Below are 18,974 nucleotides of genomic sequence, written 5' to 3' on the forward strand. Positions count from 1 at the left end.
CCGCAGAAGAGGCGATTAGTCGCCAGGTGACTAAATCTCCTCGAATCTGCCCGTGTGCCCCTGCCCTTACAGAGCATTCATTTTTTAGATGGGGTCAGTGACCCCCCCCCCCATTTCAAAGCTGGAAAGAGTCAGAATAAGACAAAATTCATAAACTATAAAAAAAAAAAAAAAAAAAAGTTGCTTAGAATTGGCCATTATATAACATACTAAAAGTTACCTTAAAGATGAATTACCCATTTTAAAAGTACCAATGTGCAGCTAGGCTGTGAGCAAATGCACCTATGGGATCTATTATCCAGAAAGTTCAAATATAGACCGTTTGCAGCAGCACGGCAGGCACTGACAGAGGCGAGAAAGAGGAAGAAAAAAAAATGATGCCAAGACAGTACCAGGCTTAAGGTGGCCATACACGGAGAGATCCGCTCGTTTAGCGATGTCACCAAACAAGCGGATCTCTCCCCGATATGCCCACCTTGAGGTGGGCAATATCGTGCTGATCCGATCGTGGGCCCTAAAGCCCAACGATCGGACCCTAACGAATAGTAATGGCCGGTCGGATCGCATCAACGAATAGATGCGGCCGCGATCCGACGGGATTTTTCGTCCCATCCGATCGAGATCTGGCCGACTTTTGGCCAGATACCGATCGGGGAAGCACGTCGGGGGGCCCCATACATGGGCCAATAAACTGCCGACACGGTCTGTCGGCAGCTTTTATCGGCCCGTGTATGGCCCCCTTTAGCTATAAGAAAGAAATGGCTAATGGATTCAGACTGACTGTCATATGAACAGACAGTGCAAGAAAAGAGACAGTCTGTAGCATAATCAGGCTGAATGTCATATAGAGAGACAATATTAGAAAAGAGAGTCTGTAGCGTGATCAGGCTGATTGTCATATAGAGAGACAATGTTAGAAAAGAGACAGTCTGTAGTGTGATCAGGCTGATTGTCATATAGAGAGACAATGTTAGAAAAGAGACAGTCTGTAGTGTGATCAGGCTGATTGTCATATAGAGAGACAATGTTAGAAAAGAGAGTCTGTTGTGTGATCAGGCTGATTGTCATATATAGAGAGAATGTTAGAAAAGAGAGTCTGTAGCGTGATCAGGCTGATTGTTATATAGAGAGAATGTTAGAAAAGAGACCATCTGCAGCATGATCAGGCTGAATGTCATATAGAGAGACTGTTAGAAAAGAGACCATTTGTAGTGTGATCAGGCCGATTGTTATATAGAGAGACGATGTTAGAAAAGAGACACAGTCTGTAGTACTATCCGTCTAAATGTCCCATAGAGTGACAGAGTAAGGAAAGAGACAGCAGAGCTGGCAGGCGGCAGAGAGATAGGGAACTAGAGGAAAGAGGCATCAGCCTTATCTCCCTTTAAAAGGGGAAGTTGTGGACAGAACACAAATAATATTTTGGGGCCTGTACAGTTTTTGGAGGTTACAATATTCATGTTGAAATCTTCTGCAGCTCTCTCTTTTATTGTTGTTGTTGTTTCCAGCAAGCGTTGCTGCTAGCCAGTGAGCACAGTTAGGGCTAAGTGTCCGGCAGTTACTGGATCAGTGATCCGAGGAAACAAAAACCAACATTGGAACAGTCCAAATGTAGCCTCAGTGTAATTGGTCTTCCAGATGGAGTCGCCAGTTTATATTCTGACAAATAGGATGTGGCCCTTTCCCAATCCAGTTATCCCAGCTGTGCCCATGCAAAGTGAGAGGAGGCACAATTTGGGCTTTGTGATTGTGAATTCTGACTCTGCTGCCAAAGATGGTTCTTACATGCAGGGCATTTGTGGCTGAGTGCAACTCTGTGATAAGTCCATACAGGAAAGGAAACTACAGATCATGTACACGTACACCCCACATATATGTCCCCTACTGTAGTCTGACCCACCTCTATGGTGAGAGACACAGCTATGAGTTTGTTGAAAGTGGAGGGAAGTAGATGCACTTTTATACACTCCTATGTGACGCTACACTGTTACTATAGGCACCATCTCTCCCTACTATACCTGCTATCCCACAGTCACACTCCCTTCCCAGAGACTATTATCCACTATTACTATAGGCACCATCTCTTCCCTAACTATAACCTGCTATCCACAGTCACACTCCCTTCCCAGGAGACCTATTATCGCCACTGTTACTGATAGGGCCACCATCTCTTCCCTACTATACTGCTATCCCACAGCCACAGTCCCCCCTTCCCAGAGATCTATCACCCACTGTTACTATAGGCACCACTGCTAATCACCATTCTCCTACACTGCTATCCCACAGTCACACTCCTTCCAGAGACTATTATCCTGTTCTATAGGCACACCTCTCCTATATACCTGCTATCCCACTAGAACTATTATCCCACTCAATAGACAATCCTCTCCCTACTATACTGCTATCCACAATCCACACTCCCTTCCAGAGACTATTATCCCTGTTACTATAGGCACCATCTTCCCTACTATACTGCTATCCCACAGTCAACTCCCTTCCAGAGACTATTATCCACTGTTACAATAGACACCATCTCTCTACTATACCTGTTATCCACAGTCACACTCCCTTCCCAGAGACTATTATCCCACTGTTACTATAGGCACCATCTGTCCCTATACTGCTATCCCACAGTCACACTCCCTTCCAGAGACTATTTCCACTGTTACTATAGGCCCATCTCTCCTACTATACTGCTATCCACAGTCATACCCTTCCAGAGACTATTATCCCACTGTTACTATAGCACCATCTCTCCCTACTATACCTGCTATCCCACAGTCACACTCCCTTCCCAGAGACTATTATCCACTGTTACTATAGGCACCATCTCTCCCTACTATACCTGCTATCCCACAGTCATACTCCTTCCCAGAGACTATATCCCACTGTTACTATAGACACCATCTCTCCCTACTATACCTGCTATCCCACAGTCACACTCCCTTCCCAGAGACTATTATCCACTGTTACTATAGGCACCATCTCTCCCTACTATACCTGCTATCCCACAGTCACACTCCCTTCCCAGAGACTATTATCCCACTGTTACTATAGGCACCATCTCTCCCTACTATACCTGCTATCCCACAGTCACACTTCCTTCCCAGAGACTATTATCCCACTGTTACTATAGGCACCATCTCTCCCTACTATACCTGCTATCCCACAGTCACACTCCCTTCCCAGAGACTATCATCCCACTGCTACTATAGGTACAGTCTCTCCCTACTATACCTGCTATCCCACAGTCACACTCCCTTCCCAGAGACTATTATCCACTGTTACTATAGGCACCATCTCTCCCTACTATACCTGCTATCCCACAGTCACACTCCCTTCCCAGAGACTATCATCCCACTGCTACTATAGGTACAGTCTCTCCCTATTATAGAATTTCTGCACGGTCTAGAAAAAAAAAAAAAAAAGTGTAGTTCTAGCAATGCCACTGCAGATCTTTGGGCCCCTATAAGCAAGGAGGTGTCTTTTCAGATCCCATAAAGGCAGCTCTGTCTGCATAGTATCAACAGAACAGAAAGTTATTTACAGCGGCTCTTAACGGAGCATGAAGAGGGTGTGATAAGGTAGGCACGCAGAGCACTGCAAAATGCACAGTTTGCCAAAGTCATGCAAGCAGTTTATAACGGAGATTGTCTCTATACAGTATTTATATGAAGTGATACACTGTATTACCTATAGCAGGGTAGGGTATATATAAATTACAGTGCAAGTATAACCAATATGGATTATAGAGCAGTTGGTATTACGCTTCTGCCATAAAATATCTTTTATAAAAAAAAAAGTAGCTGCCATATGTCCCAGAAGGTCCCATCGCTAATCTATCAAGTCATTCCCAATAGGCTCTACTGCAAAGTTGTGTTGGACCAGACAGTGCCTAACCCTCTACACAGGCTTCTACAGTCATTTCAAACATTATTTTCACTCTATATAGAACAACCCCATCCCACCCAAATTATATATTGGATTTTCCCTAAATATTCACCAATTCAAATACAAAGCATCATACCCAACACCCTGCAGCGTAATGTGCACACTCACTCTCCCGGTCCCAGCTGAGTACGTTGTAAGGCAAACAGGGTGCTTGGGGGCCAGCGTTTGCAGGGGGCACTGGGGCAGGACTTCTCGGCCCACGGCTGAACACCCGGGATGCCAAATTCTCCAGCTTCTGTAAGGCCGACATCCTAGGGCCAAAACGGAGCAAAGATGGAGGAGAATGGTGGGACCAATCCCAGCTATGGGTGACAGTCCGGCATTGGAGTGAAGGAGAGCGGTTAGATGAAAAGCGGGGGAAAGAGAATGATTTGTAAATAAAGGAGATAAAGTCGGAAGGTTTAGCCGCTTAGAGAGAAAATGATGAGGTTCGGAGGGATATGGAGGATACAGTAATATTAAGTAGCACAGGGAGAGAGAAGTGCTTTGGAGTTAACCAAAGGAGGGAGGAAAGCTCCGAAAAAGTTAAAGAGAGAGAAGTGAATGAAATGCTGAAGGGCAGGGACCGTGCACAGGATCAGAGACAGCTTAGCAGAGGGCCGGGCAGGGGTGCTGCCACATGAGTAACTCCAAACAAGCCAGGGCAGGGTAAGACTCCCGCAGTTATGGGCGAGAGTGTGTCAGGAAAAGGAGCAGAGAGTGCTTGCGCTCTTATCAGCTCACTGCAGGTCTGTCTAATTGACAGGGTGGTGGTGGTGGGGGTGTGTGAGAGGTAAAAGACAGGCTTGGGGAGGGGGGGGGATCTTGATAAGAAAGGGGAGGAGGATAGTAACATGAGCACAGCAGCACAGACAGAGAGGGAAGGAATAAAAAGGGAAAGAAATAGAAACAGTAAGGAGAAGCCTGGAGAAGAGAAACTAGAGAAGAGAGAGCAAGAGGGTAAGCAGGGCCAAGGCTGCATGTGCAATGGGAGTAAGGTGTGAGGGTATACGGTGGTGGGGGGGGGGTCTCTCAACTTCAGAAAGTGACCCCTGGGAGCCGTCAGCACGATTGTGTCCCCTCATGTGACATTGCGGTCCCACAAATAGAAACCAGTGTCATGTTTACAGAGGAGCCCCTAAACATCTGCTCTGAGGGGCAGAGAATGTGACCCCTGTAGACTTTTGAGGTGATTACAGGCCACGGTTGTCCAACTGTGGGACAGATGTGTTCATGCAAAGTATCTCCTCAGAGCGCTCAAGGGATCTCTTAATGTATTTTTATGGCGGCATCATCATTATAATCTCACTAACACACACACACACACACACATTTCACTAACTGCGTCAGCCTCCCCAGAGTCACTTTTTGGAGTCCCAAAATTAGCCATTAGGCAGGTGTCCCTCTCTATAAAAAGCTGGGAAGTTATCTCACCATCCATCCCACAAGCATTTTTCTTGGTTTGTTAGCCCTTGGCCAATTGCTACAGCCAGAATGGATTTAAAGGGGATCTATCCTCCCCAGAATAAAGAACCATATCACACATGCAGGGTGAGCCCACTACTGTGAACAGGGAGTGCCACAAGCATAGGTCAAGCTTTCTACCGATATCAATATGAAAGAGCTAACAGCAAATAATGATAAAGTGTTAATAGAAATATCCCAGAGACAAAAGTGCCTGAAAGAAGATAAGGGGAACTGCACATTAAGTTGACAAATTATGGGGCTTTGGTGATACAAGACTTCAGGGGTGAAACACAGCAACAGATGTTAGAGCTGAGATTCCCAAAACAGGGCGCACTAGATTAAGCTGAAGAAGTAGAAGTCTGTTGGGAGCACTAGACTGAGCAGAGTGGTAGAGGAGATGCCATGAGAGAAGTAGAAGTAGATCTTTGTTAGGAGCACTAGACTGAGCAGAGTGGTAGAGGAGATGCCATGAGAGAAGTAGATCTTTGTTAGGAGCACTAGACTGAGCAGAGTGGTAGAGGAGATGCCATGAGAGAAGTAGATCTTTGTTAGGAGCACTAGACTGAGCAGGGTGGTAGAGGAGATGCCATGAGAGAATTAGAAGTTGGTTGGGAGCACTAGACTGAGCAGAGTGGTAGAGGAGATGCCATGAGAGAAGTAGAACTTTGTTAGGAGCACTAGACTGAACAGAGTGGTAGAGGAGATGCCATGGGAGGAGAAGTAGAAGTTTGTTGGGAGCACTAGACTGAGCAGAATGGTAGAGGAGATGCCACGAGAGAAGTAGAAGTAGAACTTTGTTGGGGGCACTAGACTGAGCAGAGTGGTTGATGCGATGGAAGAAGATTATCAGACTTCTCAAATATATAAAGAACTATTAGAAAGAGGATCCTGGTGCCATAAAAGTAAATGGCTGCAAAATGAGGAAAGCTTGGGTTATTGCCAGCCTGGAAAGTTACTGAGGCCTAGAGCCACGTAGCACAGGTGAGGAATGGTGGGAAGGTTATATTTTTGTCAGGTTACAGGGAAATGATTGCCTCTTTACTAGCAGTTTTATTTTAACTTTATTGTTCTATAAACTTTCAATATATCATGCCGGCAAAGGTTATTCTGTACATGGAGCCTTATTTACCTTTATACTGATGTGTGTGAGTATTTGTTGGAGCTTCCATACTACTTGGTCTAATGCAGAAATACAGTTGCAATGTAGATTTCTTATTGTGTGACCCCAGGTCCTCCCCAGGTGACTGCTGAACTGCTACATTTTATACATTCTGAATAAACTGACTTAAAGGAAAAGTCAACCCCTACGTGGAGGCATTTGCCGGCGCGGATCTACTGCGCATGCGCCCGAAAGTCAAAGTTTCCGAATTGCTTTTTTCGGAAACTTTGGGACTTTCGGCGCATGCGCAGTAGATCCGCGCCGGCAAATGCCTCCTACTGCGCATGCGCCAGAAAACGCTGCTGAATCCAGGAAGAAGAGCGCTCGGGAGAAGATGGCTGCTGTGAACTCAGCAGGAGAAGACCTGCACGAGGGGTAAATAACAAGTATGGGGGATTTACCTGGGGGGGGGCGGGTTTTTGCATGTAGGGGTGGACTTCTCCTTTAAAGAGGCTTTTCTCCAGTTTGCAATTTCAGCAATCTGGTGGCTAGGGGCCAAATTCCCCTAGCAACCATGCACTGATTTGAATAAAAAACTGGAATATGAATAGGAGAGGCCTGAAAAGTAAGAAGAGTAATAAAAAGTAGCAATAATAATACATTTGTAGCCTTACAGAGCATTTGTTTTTAAATGTGGTCAGTGACCCCCATTTAAAGCTGGAAAGAGTCAGAAGGCAAAAAAACAAACAAACTACAAAACAGAAGTAATGAAATAAAGTTGCTTAGAATTGTTGCTAATGCTTAACATACACCCTATACCTACCAAGCCCCAAAATAACAACAGAAAACCAAAGGGTCACTGACAATGTGGTCACTAGCCATAAGCTTTTGGTAAAGGTCCCCCCTTGGGTATGGCTCTCTGCTCAGCGATGCCTCCCGGGCTTATGGCAGTGCCCACATAATCGGATTATTATTTTGTTTGTATAGTGTGTGCTTTGTGTGAATAGGAAATCCCACTTACACTGTTATAAAAAAAGATAATAATGAAGGGAACACTATGGATACTGTTATCCAGAATGCTTGGGACCTGGGGTTTTTCCTGATAATGGATCTTTCTTTAATTTGGATCTTCATACCATAAAGCGGACCTGTCACCTACGCATAAAAAATTGCATAATGAAAGTCCTTTGCAAATTAAACATGGAATTCTTTTTTTTTTTTTTCATTAAAGCATCCATACCTGTTATAAAGGTCTGAGCTGTCAATCAAATATTATCTGCCCCGCCTCTATGCCAAAGAGGTGGAGCATTCAATTACTTTCACTTTCCTATTCAGCACTTCCTACATGTCACTGCACTCATTACATTACTCCTTCCCTCATCAGGCTCTGTAATTATGTATTCTGGTGCATACACAAGATTTTGGGGTGATACACAATTTGTAGGGATGCACCGAATCCAGGATTCGGTTCGGGATTCAGCCTTTTTCAGCAGGATTCGGCCGAACCGAATCCGAATACTAATTTGCATATGCAAATTAGGGGCGGGGAGGGAAATCGCGTGACTTTTTGTCAGAAAACAAGGAAGTAAAAAATGTTTTCCCCTTCCCATCCCTAATTTGTATATGCAAATTAGGGTTCGGTTTTTGGCCGAATCTTTCGCAAAGGGTTCGGGGGTTCGGCAGAATCCCAGATAGTGGATTCGGTGCATCCCTAACAATTTGTCTTAATAACCGTGTCCACAAAATGGCTGCCTGCTTGCTGTGGTTATGTAATTTTGAAGAAAACAAAATTGAAATAATAAATATAGTGTGAGTAAAGTTTATTTTGCTCAACTAACATGACAGAAAAGCATTTGGAATTATTGCTAAAGGTGACAGGTCCCCTTTAAGTCTTCTAGAAAATCATGTAAACATTAAATAAACCCAATAGGCTGGTTTTGCTTCCAATAAGGATTAATTATATCTTAGTTGGGATCAAGTACAAGTTACTGTTTTATTATTACAGAGGAAAAGGAAAGACATTCAAAATTTTTTGGATTATTTGGATAAAATGGAGCCTAAGGGAGACGGCCTTTTCGTAATTTGGAGCTTTCTGGATATTGGATCCCATACCTGTTTTACCTGCATACCTCTCCCTATCCATGGAGCGACCAGTAAGGCAAAGCTGCCCACTTCTACAGACACCAGAATTACCCACAAGCGCACATTACCGTAAGCGCACATCAAACACACATTAAGCACACGTTAAGCACACATTAAGCACAAGAGAAGAGTTAAGCTTTCCTAGTAACCAGACAAGAATCATGGCCATTAAATCCTCCAGCATTTCAGGTCAATGATCCCTTGTCAATCTGCTGTGTACAACTACAGCTATACGTGCAGAGTCTTTAGGCATCAGATCACTGTATGCCACTACTTTTTTTTTTTTTTTAAAAGAGCTGTTTAAAGGGGTGGTTCACCTTTAAATTAACTTTTAGTATGTTATACAATGCTTAATTCTAAGCAACTTTACAATTGGTCTTCATTATTTATTTTCTTATAGTTTTTGAATTATTTGACTCTTTCCAGCTTTCAAAAGGGGGTCACTGATCCCATATAAAACAAATACAGGTATGGGACCTGTTATCCAGAATGCTCGGGACCTGGGGTTTTCCGGATAACGGATCTTTCCCCCTTGGGTATGGCTCTCTGCTCAGCGATGCCTCCCGGGCTTATTGCAGTGCCCACATAATCGGATTATTATTTTGTTTGTATAGTGTGTGCTTTGTGTGAATAGGAAATCCCACTTACACTGTTATAAAAAAAGATAATAATGAAGGGAACACTATGGATACTGTTATCCAGAATGCTTGGGACCTGGGGTTTTTCCTGATAATGGATCTTTCTTTAATTTGGATCTTCATACCATAAAGCGGACCTGTCACCTACGCATAAAAAATTGCATAATGAAAGTCCTTTGCAAATTAAACATGGAATTCTTTTTTTTTTTTTTCATTAAAGCATCCATACCTATTATAAAGGTCTGAGCTGTCAATCAAATATTATCTGCCCCGCCTCTATGCTAAAGAGGTGGAGCATTCAATTACTTTCACTTTCCTATTCAGCACTTCCTACATGTCACTGCACTCATTACATTACTCCTTCCCTCCTCCGGCTCTGTAATTATGTATTCTGGTGCATACACAAGATTTTGGGGTGATACACAATTTGTAGGGATGCACCGAATCCAGGATTCGGTTCAGGATTCAGCCTTTTTCAGCAGGATTCGGCCGAACAGAATCCGAATACTAATTTGCATATACAAATTAGGGATGGGAAGGGGAAAACATTTTTTACTTCCTTGTTGTCAGAAAACAAGGAAGTAAAAATTTTTTTCCCCTTCCCATCCCTAATTTGTATATGCAAATTAGGGTTTGGTTCGGTATTTGGCCGAATCTTTCGCAAAGGGTTCGGGGGTTCGGCAGAATCCCAGATAGTGGATTCGGTGCATCCCTAACAATTTGTCTTAATAACCGTGAAAAGCATTTGGAATTATTTCTAAAGGTGACAGGTCCCCTTTAAGTCTTCTAGAAAATCATGTAAACATTAAATAAACCCAATAGGCTGGTTTTGCCTCCAATAAGGATTAATTATATCTTAGTTGGAATTAAGTACAAGTTACTGTTTTATTATTACAGAGGAAAAGTTTTTGGATTATTTGGATAAAATGGAGCCTAAGGGAGACGGCCTTTTCGTAATTTGGAGCTTTCTGGATATTGGATCCCATACCTGTTTTACCTGCATACCTCTCCCTATCCACGGAGCGACCAGTAAGGCAAAGCTGCCCACTTCTACAGACACCAGAATTACCCACAAGCGCACATTACCGTAAGCGCACATCAAACACACATTAAGCACACGTTAAGCACACATTAAGCACAAGAGAAGAGTTAAGCTTTCCTAGTAACCAGACAAGAATCATGGCCATTAAATCCTCCAGCATTTCAGGTCAATGATCCCTTGTCAATCTGCTGTGTACAACTACAGCTATACGTGCAGAGTCTTTAGGCATCAGATCAGATAAAGGGGTGGTTCACCTTTAAATTAACTTTTAGTATGTTATACAATGCTTAATTCTAAGCAACTTTACAATTGGTCTTCATTATTTATTTTCTTATAGTTTTTGAATTATTTGACTCTTTCCAGCTTTCAAAAGGGGGTCACTGATCCCATATAAAACAAATACAGGTATGGGACCTGTTATCCAGAATGCTCGGGACCTGGGGTTTTCCGGATAACGGATCTTTCTCTGAACTGGTGGTTCTGACTTTTGAAACAGAAGCCTGCTGATTAACGGACAAAGCTGCCTCCTGCTAGAGACAGACTGGAGACAGTGCGGAGACAGACAGTTACTGCTTTCGATTGCAATTTGACAACTGGCATTCTGAGCAACTTTCTGTGGTTTTAAAGTTATTGTGGGTTTACATCCTCTTTAATTTTGGGGCCTAATGGAGTTTCTTCCTTGTTAGCAGGGCCAGGAGACAGAAATCATTACAGGTATAGGACCTGTTATCCAGAATGCCTGGGACCTGTGGTTTTCCGGATAATGGATCTTTCTCCAATTTGGATCTACTAGAAAATAATTGAATATTAAATAAATCCAATAGGCTGGTTTTGCTTCCAATAAGAATTAATTATATCTTAGCTGGGATCAAGTACAAGCTACGGTTTTATTATTACAGAGAAAAAGGAAATCATTATTAAAAAATTTGGATTATTAGGAGTCTATGGGAGATGGCCTTTCAGCAATTTGGCACTTTCTGGATAACGTGTTTCCGGATAATGGATCCCATACCTGTATTATGATTTAATTTAGCCCCCGCCAGCATCCTGCCAAAAAGCTGAAGACAACAGTGTGCCAATGGCCCGGTGGGTGAGTATGTGGGGGTCCTGGGCAGAATTTAGGGTGAGGGTACTTCAGGGCTCTGCATTGAGTCAACACAACACCCCCCCCCAAAGAACCGACCAGCCTAAAGGGGTTGTTCACCTTTGAGTTAACTTTTAGTACGATATTTAGAGTGATATTCTGAGACAATTTGCAATTGGTTTTCATTTTTTATTATTTGTAGTTTTTGCGTTATTTATTTACTTTTTATTCAGCAGCTCTGCAGTTTCAGCAATCTGGTTGCTAGGGTCCAAATTACCCGAGCAACTATGCATTGATTTCATTACGAGACTGTAATATGAATAGGAGAGGGTCTGAATAGAAAGATGAGTAATAAAAAGTACAATAACAATATATTTGAAGCCTTACAGAGCATTGTTTTTTTTTTAGATGGGGTCAGTGACCCCCATTTGAAAGCTGGAAAGAGGAGGAAAATAACTCAAAAACTATAAAAAAATAATGAAGACCAATTGAAACGTAGAACTGGCCATTCTAAAAGTTAACTGAAAGATGAACCACCCATTTAACTTTGCCCGCTACCCACCCGTCACCCAACAGCTTGTTGTGTAGTACCGTAGCGCTCCTGCCCCTCGAGGTCCAGGTAAGGGGGAGCCGGGCCGAGCTGAGAAGTAGCCAGTCTCCAGCGCCGGAAGATGCCTCCGGAAAGCATTGACAGCAGAGATCCAGGTTCGACATTAATGGGATGCAATGCCTTGCAGAGGGGTGGGAATCAGACGCCCAAAACTGACCCCGTTATGAAGGGGGAGGGGCTTGCTATAAATAGCTGCTAAAGGGGATTAACCCGGGATAAAAGCTCATTAGCAGTAACCTGCCGTACAGTAATCTTAACCCTTCTGCTGCCAAATACCTGCCGAGTGTCCCGTCTGATACAGACCTCTCCGTTAACCCTCTACTCCTGCCTTGCTCCTTCCTTAAAGAGAATGTCTTAAAAAAATAATTTTTAGCCTAATAAAACACAACTTTGCTATATACATTTATTGCCTATTTTCAATGGATTTTAAGTTATTTGTACAGGTACAATATCGGTTATCCAGAAACCAGTTATACAGAAAGTGCTGAATTACTGAAAGGCCGTCTCCCATAGACTCCACTTTATCAAAATTTTTTAAAATGATTTCCTTATTCTCTGTAATAATAAAACAGTAGCTTGTACTTGATCCCAACTAAGATATAATTAATCCTTATTGGAAGCAAAACCAGCCTATTGGGTTTATTTCATGTTTACATGACTTGATATGAAGATCCAAATTACGGACAGATCTGTTACACGGAAAACCCCAGTTCCCGATAGTACCAGCTAATGACAGTGGCTTAGCCCTTTGCATTGTAGCAGCCAGTAACTTGGATATATATAGCCCCCCTGTATGAAGGCAGAACTGTGATTGGCTCAGCATCCTATGGTACCGGTTAGAACACGCCCACCACACACCTTTACCCAGACAAGGACCAGAGAGGATATCTATGCGGAATTCCAAAAACATTGACATATTTAATGGTAGTACCCCTTTAAGCCCAATTTTAAAATTTAGCGCCATGTTTTAATTTTTACTGGCTATTGAAAACATGGAATGCACCGAACCCAGGATTCGGCCTTTTTCAGCAGGATTCGGCCAAATCCTTCTGTCCGGCCGAGCCCTCATTTGCATATGCAAATTAGGGGCGGGAGGGAAATTGCGTAACTGTTACAAAACAAGGAAGTAAAAGATGGTTTCCCCTTCCCACGCCTAATTTGCATATGCAGGGGTTCGGCTAAATCCAAAATCGTGGATTCGGTGCATCCGTAATTTAAAGACAGAACACCCCGTCCTTATAATAATCACTCTGGATACAAAGTGCTGGCCTGTTGGCACTCGCTTGCCTGTATGGGATCAGCTAGCCACAAAACACTAGCAAATGGGTTGGGACTCAAGTTGAGTCCACGTTGGATGGTCAGTGCGCACCATTAATTAAAAGAGAAATAAAGCCTAACAAAAGAAGTAGGTAGAAATGTTGTACTATATGTTTTGTGCTTCTGTACCAGCCCAAGGCAACCACAGCCCTTTAGCAGTAAAGATCTGTGTCTCCAAAGATGCCCCAGTAGCTCCCCATCTTCTTTTCTGCTGATTCACTGCACATGCTCTGTGCTGCTGTCACTTACTGAGCTTAGGGACCCACTCACAATATACAGTACACATAGAATAGAAATGTCACAATATAAGGCTGATTAGTAATTAATACACATAATTACTACATGGCAGCACATAAACCAGTGCAATTCGCATCAGAATTTAATAATTAGCCCTCTAGCATCAGCTTATACCTTATTTTCTGCTGGATAATTAGTGACGACCCCTAAGCTTAGCTTCTCAACAGCTGCTCAGAGCCCACTGAGCATGTGAGTGTCACAGACACTTTCCAAGATGGTGACCCCCTGTGACAAGTTTGAAGTCCTGGATCATTGCTGCTATTGACAAGCTGAAACTTTAGACTGGTGCAATACGTTTATAGTATAGTTTATAAGTATATAAAATATGCCATTTTCATCCACATTCTTTTTTAGGGTTTATGTCTCCTTTAAGAAGAAGTGGAGTGATCCACAGGTGGCCATTTGGGGTGAAAAATTTAAATTTACAGTCCTCTGTGCAAATCGATCTACTGTGTGACATTAACTTCACTTTTGTGACCTTAGTCCTGGTTTTGCTGCGGACTAGCTGCCTTCCTATAATACAAAGTGTGTTAGCTCTGTGGCACACCTGGGAAAGCAGGGTAAAACTTGCAGGTACGCTTCAGCAGGTCAGTTGGTTGGACACGTTTTACTCGTTTTTTTCCCTCTCCTGTTTCACCACCCACCCCTGTGATCTGGTGTCACTTTTGGCTTGAGGAAGTCTGATTTCATGGTGGTCAGCTGATGCTGAATGTGCAACTTTTCATAAATTAGACCTGTGCAGTACTCACCCAGAGGCAGTGGTGAATGAGGCCCATGGGGTTGTGCACCTTTAAATTAACTTTTAATATGATATAGAGAGTGATATTCTAAAACAATATGCAATTGGTTTTCATTTTTTATTATTTGTGGTTTTTGAGTTATTTAGCTTTTTATTCAGCAGCTCCCCAGTTTGCAATTTCAGCCATCTGGTTGATTAGAAGTTGTAATTCATATATATATATATATATATATAGTTCAATGTGAGACACCTGCACTCTGTCCTCTGTAGTTCCTTGCCGGGTGCTCGGTCAAAAAGATATGTATCAATTGAAGATGGACCAGCACTCCGTTTTCTTTGTCAAAAGTGTTTATTCAATACACTGTGCATCCAACGTTTCGGCCCGCATTGGGGCCTTTATCAAGGATAAATATATATATATATATATATATTTATTTATATTTATTTACCCTAGCAACCATGCATGGATTTAAAGAGATTGCTATATGAATAGGAGAGGCCTGAATAGAAAGACCAGTAATAAAAAGTAGCAATAACAATAAGGGGCAGATTTACTAAAAGTCAAAGTGAATTTGAGGGAATTGTCTCTTGAAAAGTAAAAAAATTCGAAATTCAAAGTAATTTATTGGATACTTCGACCATCGAATAGGATACTACGACTCGAATTTACTTCGACTTCGATTCGAAGTAAAAATCGTTCAAATATTCAACCATTCGATAATCAAAGTACTGTCTCTTTAAAAAAACTTTGACTTGCTATGTTAGCCTATGGGAACTTTCTACAAATTTTTTTCTTTACACATCGAATAAAATCCTTTGATCGATCGTTAAAATCCTTCGAATCGATCTAATCGTTCGAACGATTTTTATTCGACCGCAGGATTGCCAAATTTGTTGAATATTCGAATTCGAAGTTTTTTAATTCGATGGTCGAATTTCAAAAGTTTTTTGTATTCGAAACTTGCCCCTAAATGTGTAGCCTTACAGAGCATTTGTTTATAGATGGGGTCAGTGACCCCCATTTGAAAGCTGGATAGGGTCCGAAGAAAAAGGCAAATAATTGAAAAAACTATAAATAATGAAGACCAATTGCAAAGTTGCTTAGAACTGGTCATTCGATAACATACTAAAAGTTATCTTAAGGGTGAACCACCTCTTTTAAGGCCATTCGCTAACACTGATACATGGTTACAGTTAGGGTTGCCACCTGGCCGGTAGAAATGATGCCAATGTTATTAATAGGATAAAACGGCAAGAATACAGGAAGGCCGGTATTTTTTTCCAGAAAAGGTGGCAACCCTAGTTACAGGAAGAATCTGCAGCTGTATGAAAAGAGACTGCCGCGGTTCCTTTGTAGTACATTCTGCTACAGACGACTGCCGTAAGAAGCCAAAGTATAAATCATAATTAGAGCAAACTAGTAAGTGGAATAATAAACCTATTACCATTTACGTAATCGGGTATTAGAACAGCATGAATGAAGTCTCTAATCATAGCATTAGTACGTGGAACCAACTGCAGCTTTACTTCTAGAAAAGATCCTGAATTTATTTGCCTAGAGCCGTCCCTCAATATAACCTCCAGCTGTGAGTGTATGTATATATATATATACACACATACATACATACATACATACATACATACACACACACACACACACATACATATACACACACACTGCAGCTCTAACTGTAACAGGAAGAAGTGTGGAAGCAAAAGACACAACTCTGTCTGTTAATTGGCTCATGTGACCTAACAAGTATGGTTTGTTGGTATATATGTGTGCACAGTGAATCATACAATCCCAGGGGGCGGCCCTTATTTTTTAAAATGGCAATTTTCTATTTATGATTACCCAATGGCAAATGCTACTAAACAAGTACATTATCATGAAAATGATTTATTTACATGAAGCAGGGTTTTACACATGAGCTGTTTTTTGCAATATATTTTTAGAGAGACCTACATTGTTTGGGGGGGTATAGTTTTCCTTTAAAGAAGTGATCCCCAACCAGTGGCTCATTATGGACATGTTTCTCCCCAACCCTTTGGATGTTGCTCTCAGTGGCCTCACAGCAGGAGCTTATTTTTGAATTCCAGGCTTTGAGGTTTTTGTTGTATAAAAACCAGTTGTACTGCCAAACAGAGCCTCCTGTAGCTGCCAGTCCACATTGGGGCTACCAAATGGCCAATCACAACCCTTATTTGGCCCCACCCAACTATTTGTATACTTGTGTTGCTCCCCAACTCTTATTATATTTGAATGTGGGTCATGAATAAAAAAAAAAAAAAAAAAAAAAAAAGGTTGGGGACTCAGCTTAATGGAAAAGTTCAGTGTACAAATAAAGGTACTAGGTAAATAGAAAGGCTGTGCAAAATAAATAAAAGTTTCTAATATAGTTAGATAGCCAAAAATGTAATGTATAAAGGCTGGAGTGACTGGATGTGTAACATAATAGCCAGAACACTACTTCCTGCTTTTCAGCTCTCTAACTCTGAGTTAGTCAGTGACTGTAAGGGGGGCCACATGGGACATAACTGTTCAGTGAGTTTGTAATTGATCCTCAGCATTCAGCTCAGATTCAAAAGCAACAGTTATGACGCATGTACCCCCCCCCCGCAAGTCTGTGATTGGTTACTGCCTTGTAACCAATCATTGGAAGCCAAGAGAGCTGAAAAGCAGGAAGTAGTGTTCTGTTCAACATCCAGTCACTCCAGCCTTTATACATTACATTTTTGGCTAACTAACTTAGAAACATTTATTTTGCACAGCCAATCTATTTACCCAGTTTTTATTTTTACACTGAACATGGTTTTTTTTTTTTTTCTTTTATCAACGCAACGCCTCCTAATTTTACTCTGACAAACTTTCATAGCCACCGATAACTTTTATTGTTGAGAAAACAATGAGTTTGCTTGTGTAGATAACATGATTAAAGGGGTGGTTCCCCTTTTACTTTAACTTTTAGTATGTTAAAGAATGGCCAATTCTAAGCAACTTTTCAATTGGCCTTCATTTTTTAGTTATTTGTCTTCTTCTTCTGACCTTTTCCAGCTTTCAAATGGGGGTCACTGACTCTATCTAAAAAAACAAAACAAATGCTCGGCAAGGCTACAAATGTTGTTGCTACTATTTTTCATTACTCCTTTTCTATTCGGTCCCTCTCTTATTCATATTCCAGTCTCTTATTTAAATCAATATATGGTAGCTAGGGTAAGTTGGACCCTAGCAACCAGATTGTTGAAACTGCAAACTGAAGAGTTTTCCCTTTAACAGAAAAATATATTGTATATTAAATTTTGGGTAAGCCACCTGTTTATAGAGTATTTGGCAGAGAACATTTCCTCTGCACAACACATTGTACTTTTTTTAAGGACGAGTCTATGTTTGTGCAGCGGCAATCTTATTTACTCATAACAAGTGGGGCATGTGCCATATGCTCTAGGCATGGGCGTTGGCAGAGCTCATTATTAATCAAAGGCACTCGCAGGCCAACGAGTCTTAGTTCCTCTTTGAATGCAGCCTCGCTATAATGGCTGGGGATGAGGTTCATAGCTGTACCCACAATTCCTGGTACTTTATAGAAAGGTTCATTCTGATAGCAGAACTACACTGCATTGTTATTCGCTGAAGAAGGGCTTCCTATATACACAATAGGGTGCAGTGGTTCACCTTTACGTTAGCTTTTAGTTTGATTATAGAATGGCCAACTCTAAGCAACTTTTCAATTGGTCTTCATTTATTTTTTTAATAGTTTTTGAATGATTTGCCTTCTTCTTCTGACTCTTTCCAGCTTTCAAATGAGGGTCACTGACCCCATCTAAGGCTACACATGTATTATTATTGCTACTTTTTATTACCCATCTTTCTATTCAGCCACTCTCCTATTCCAGTCTTTTATTCAGACCAATGCATGGTTGCTAGAGCAATTTGGACCCTAGCAACCAGATTGCTGAAATTGCAAACTGGAGAGCTACTGAATAAAAAGCTAAATAAACGCAAAAAGCACAAGTGATAAAAAATGAAAACCAATGACGAATTGGTCACTCTCTATGTCATACTCAAAGGAACGTTGCATTATAAAGAGGGGCATGGTCAGTGTTTTGGCTGTATAGGTATAGGATCCGCATTGCCGAAACCCGTTATCCAGAAAGTGCCGAATTACAGGAAGGCCATCTCCCATAGAATCCACTTTAATTTAAGAATGCAATTGTTTTACAGCATCTCCTCTGTAATAATTAAACAGTAGCGTGTACTTGATCCTAAGATAAAATTAATCCTTAATAGAGGCAAAACCAGCCTATCTGGTTTATTTAATCTTTATTTTTTTAGTGGATTTAAGATATGTAAATCTAAATTACAGAAAGACTCTTTATCTGGAAAGCCCCAGGTCCTGAGCATTCTGGATAAGGGTCCACACAGGGCGTTTTGGGGAGATTTAGTCGTCTGGAGACTAATAGCCTCGTTTTTGCGGCGACCAATCTCCCCAAACGCCTTCCCTGTTCCTGCGCTGGCTAAAATGAAAAAACGCCGGACCTAATCACACGCGGCGGTTCGTTTTCCGAAGTCGCCTCACGAGGAAACTTATGGCGACTTCGGAAAACGAAT

The 18,974-nt window shown here is 41.8% G+C and overlaps 1 protein-coding gene across 5 annotated transcripts in view; it reads right to left on the reverse strand.

The window, feature by feature from the left end:
- prkaca.L (protein kinase, cAMP-dependent, alpha catalytic subunit L homeolog) overlaps positions 1 to 18,974 on the reverse strand; it is a 44,823-nt gene that overhangs the window by 16,964 nt on the left and 8,885 nt on the right. The window contains exon 1 of one of the 5 annotated variants that reach the window (XM_041584849.1): positions 11,994 to 12,105. In XM_041584849.1, the coding sequence (XP_041440783.1) occupies positions 11,994 to 12,090 (97 nt within the window). In that variant the 5' untranslated portion in view covers positions 12,091 to 12,105. 5 annotated transcript variants of the gene reach the window in all.

Source organism: Xenopus laevis, chromosome 3L (genome assembly GCF_017654675.1).
Source record: "Xenopus laevis strain J_2021 chromosome 3L, Xenopus_laevis_v10.1, whole genome shotgun sequence".
Taxonomy (NCBI): domain Eukaryota; kingdom Metazoa; phylum Chordata; class Amphibia; order Anura; family Pipidae; genus Xenopus; species Xenopus laevis.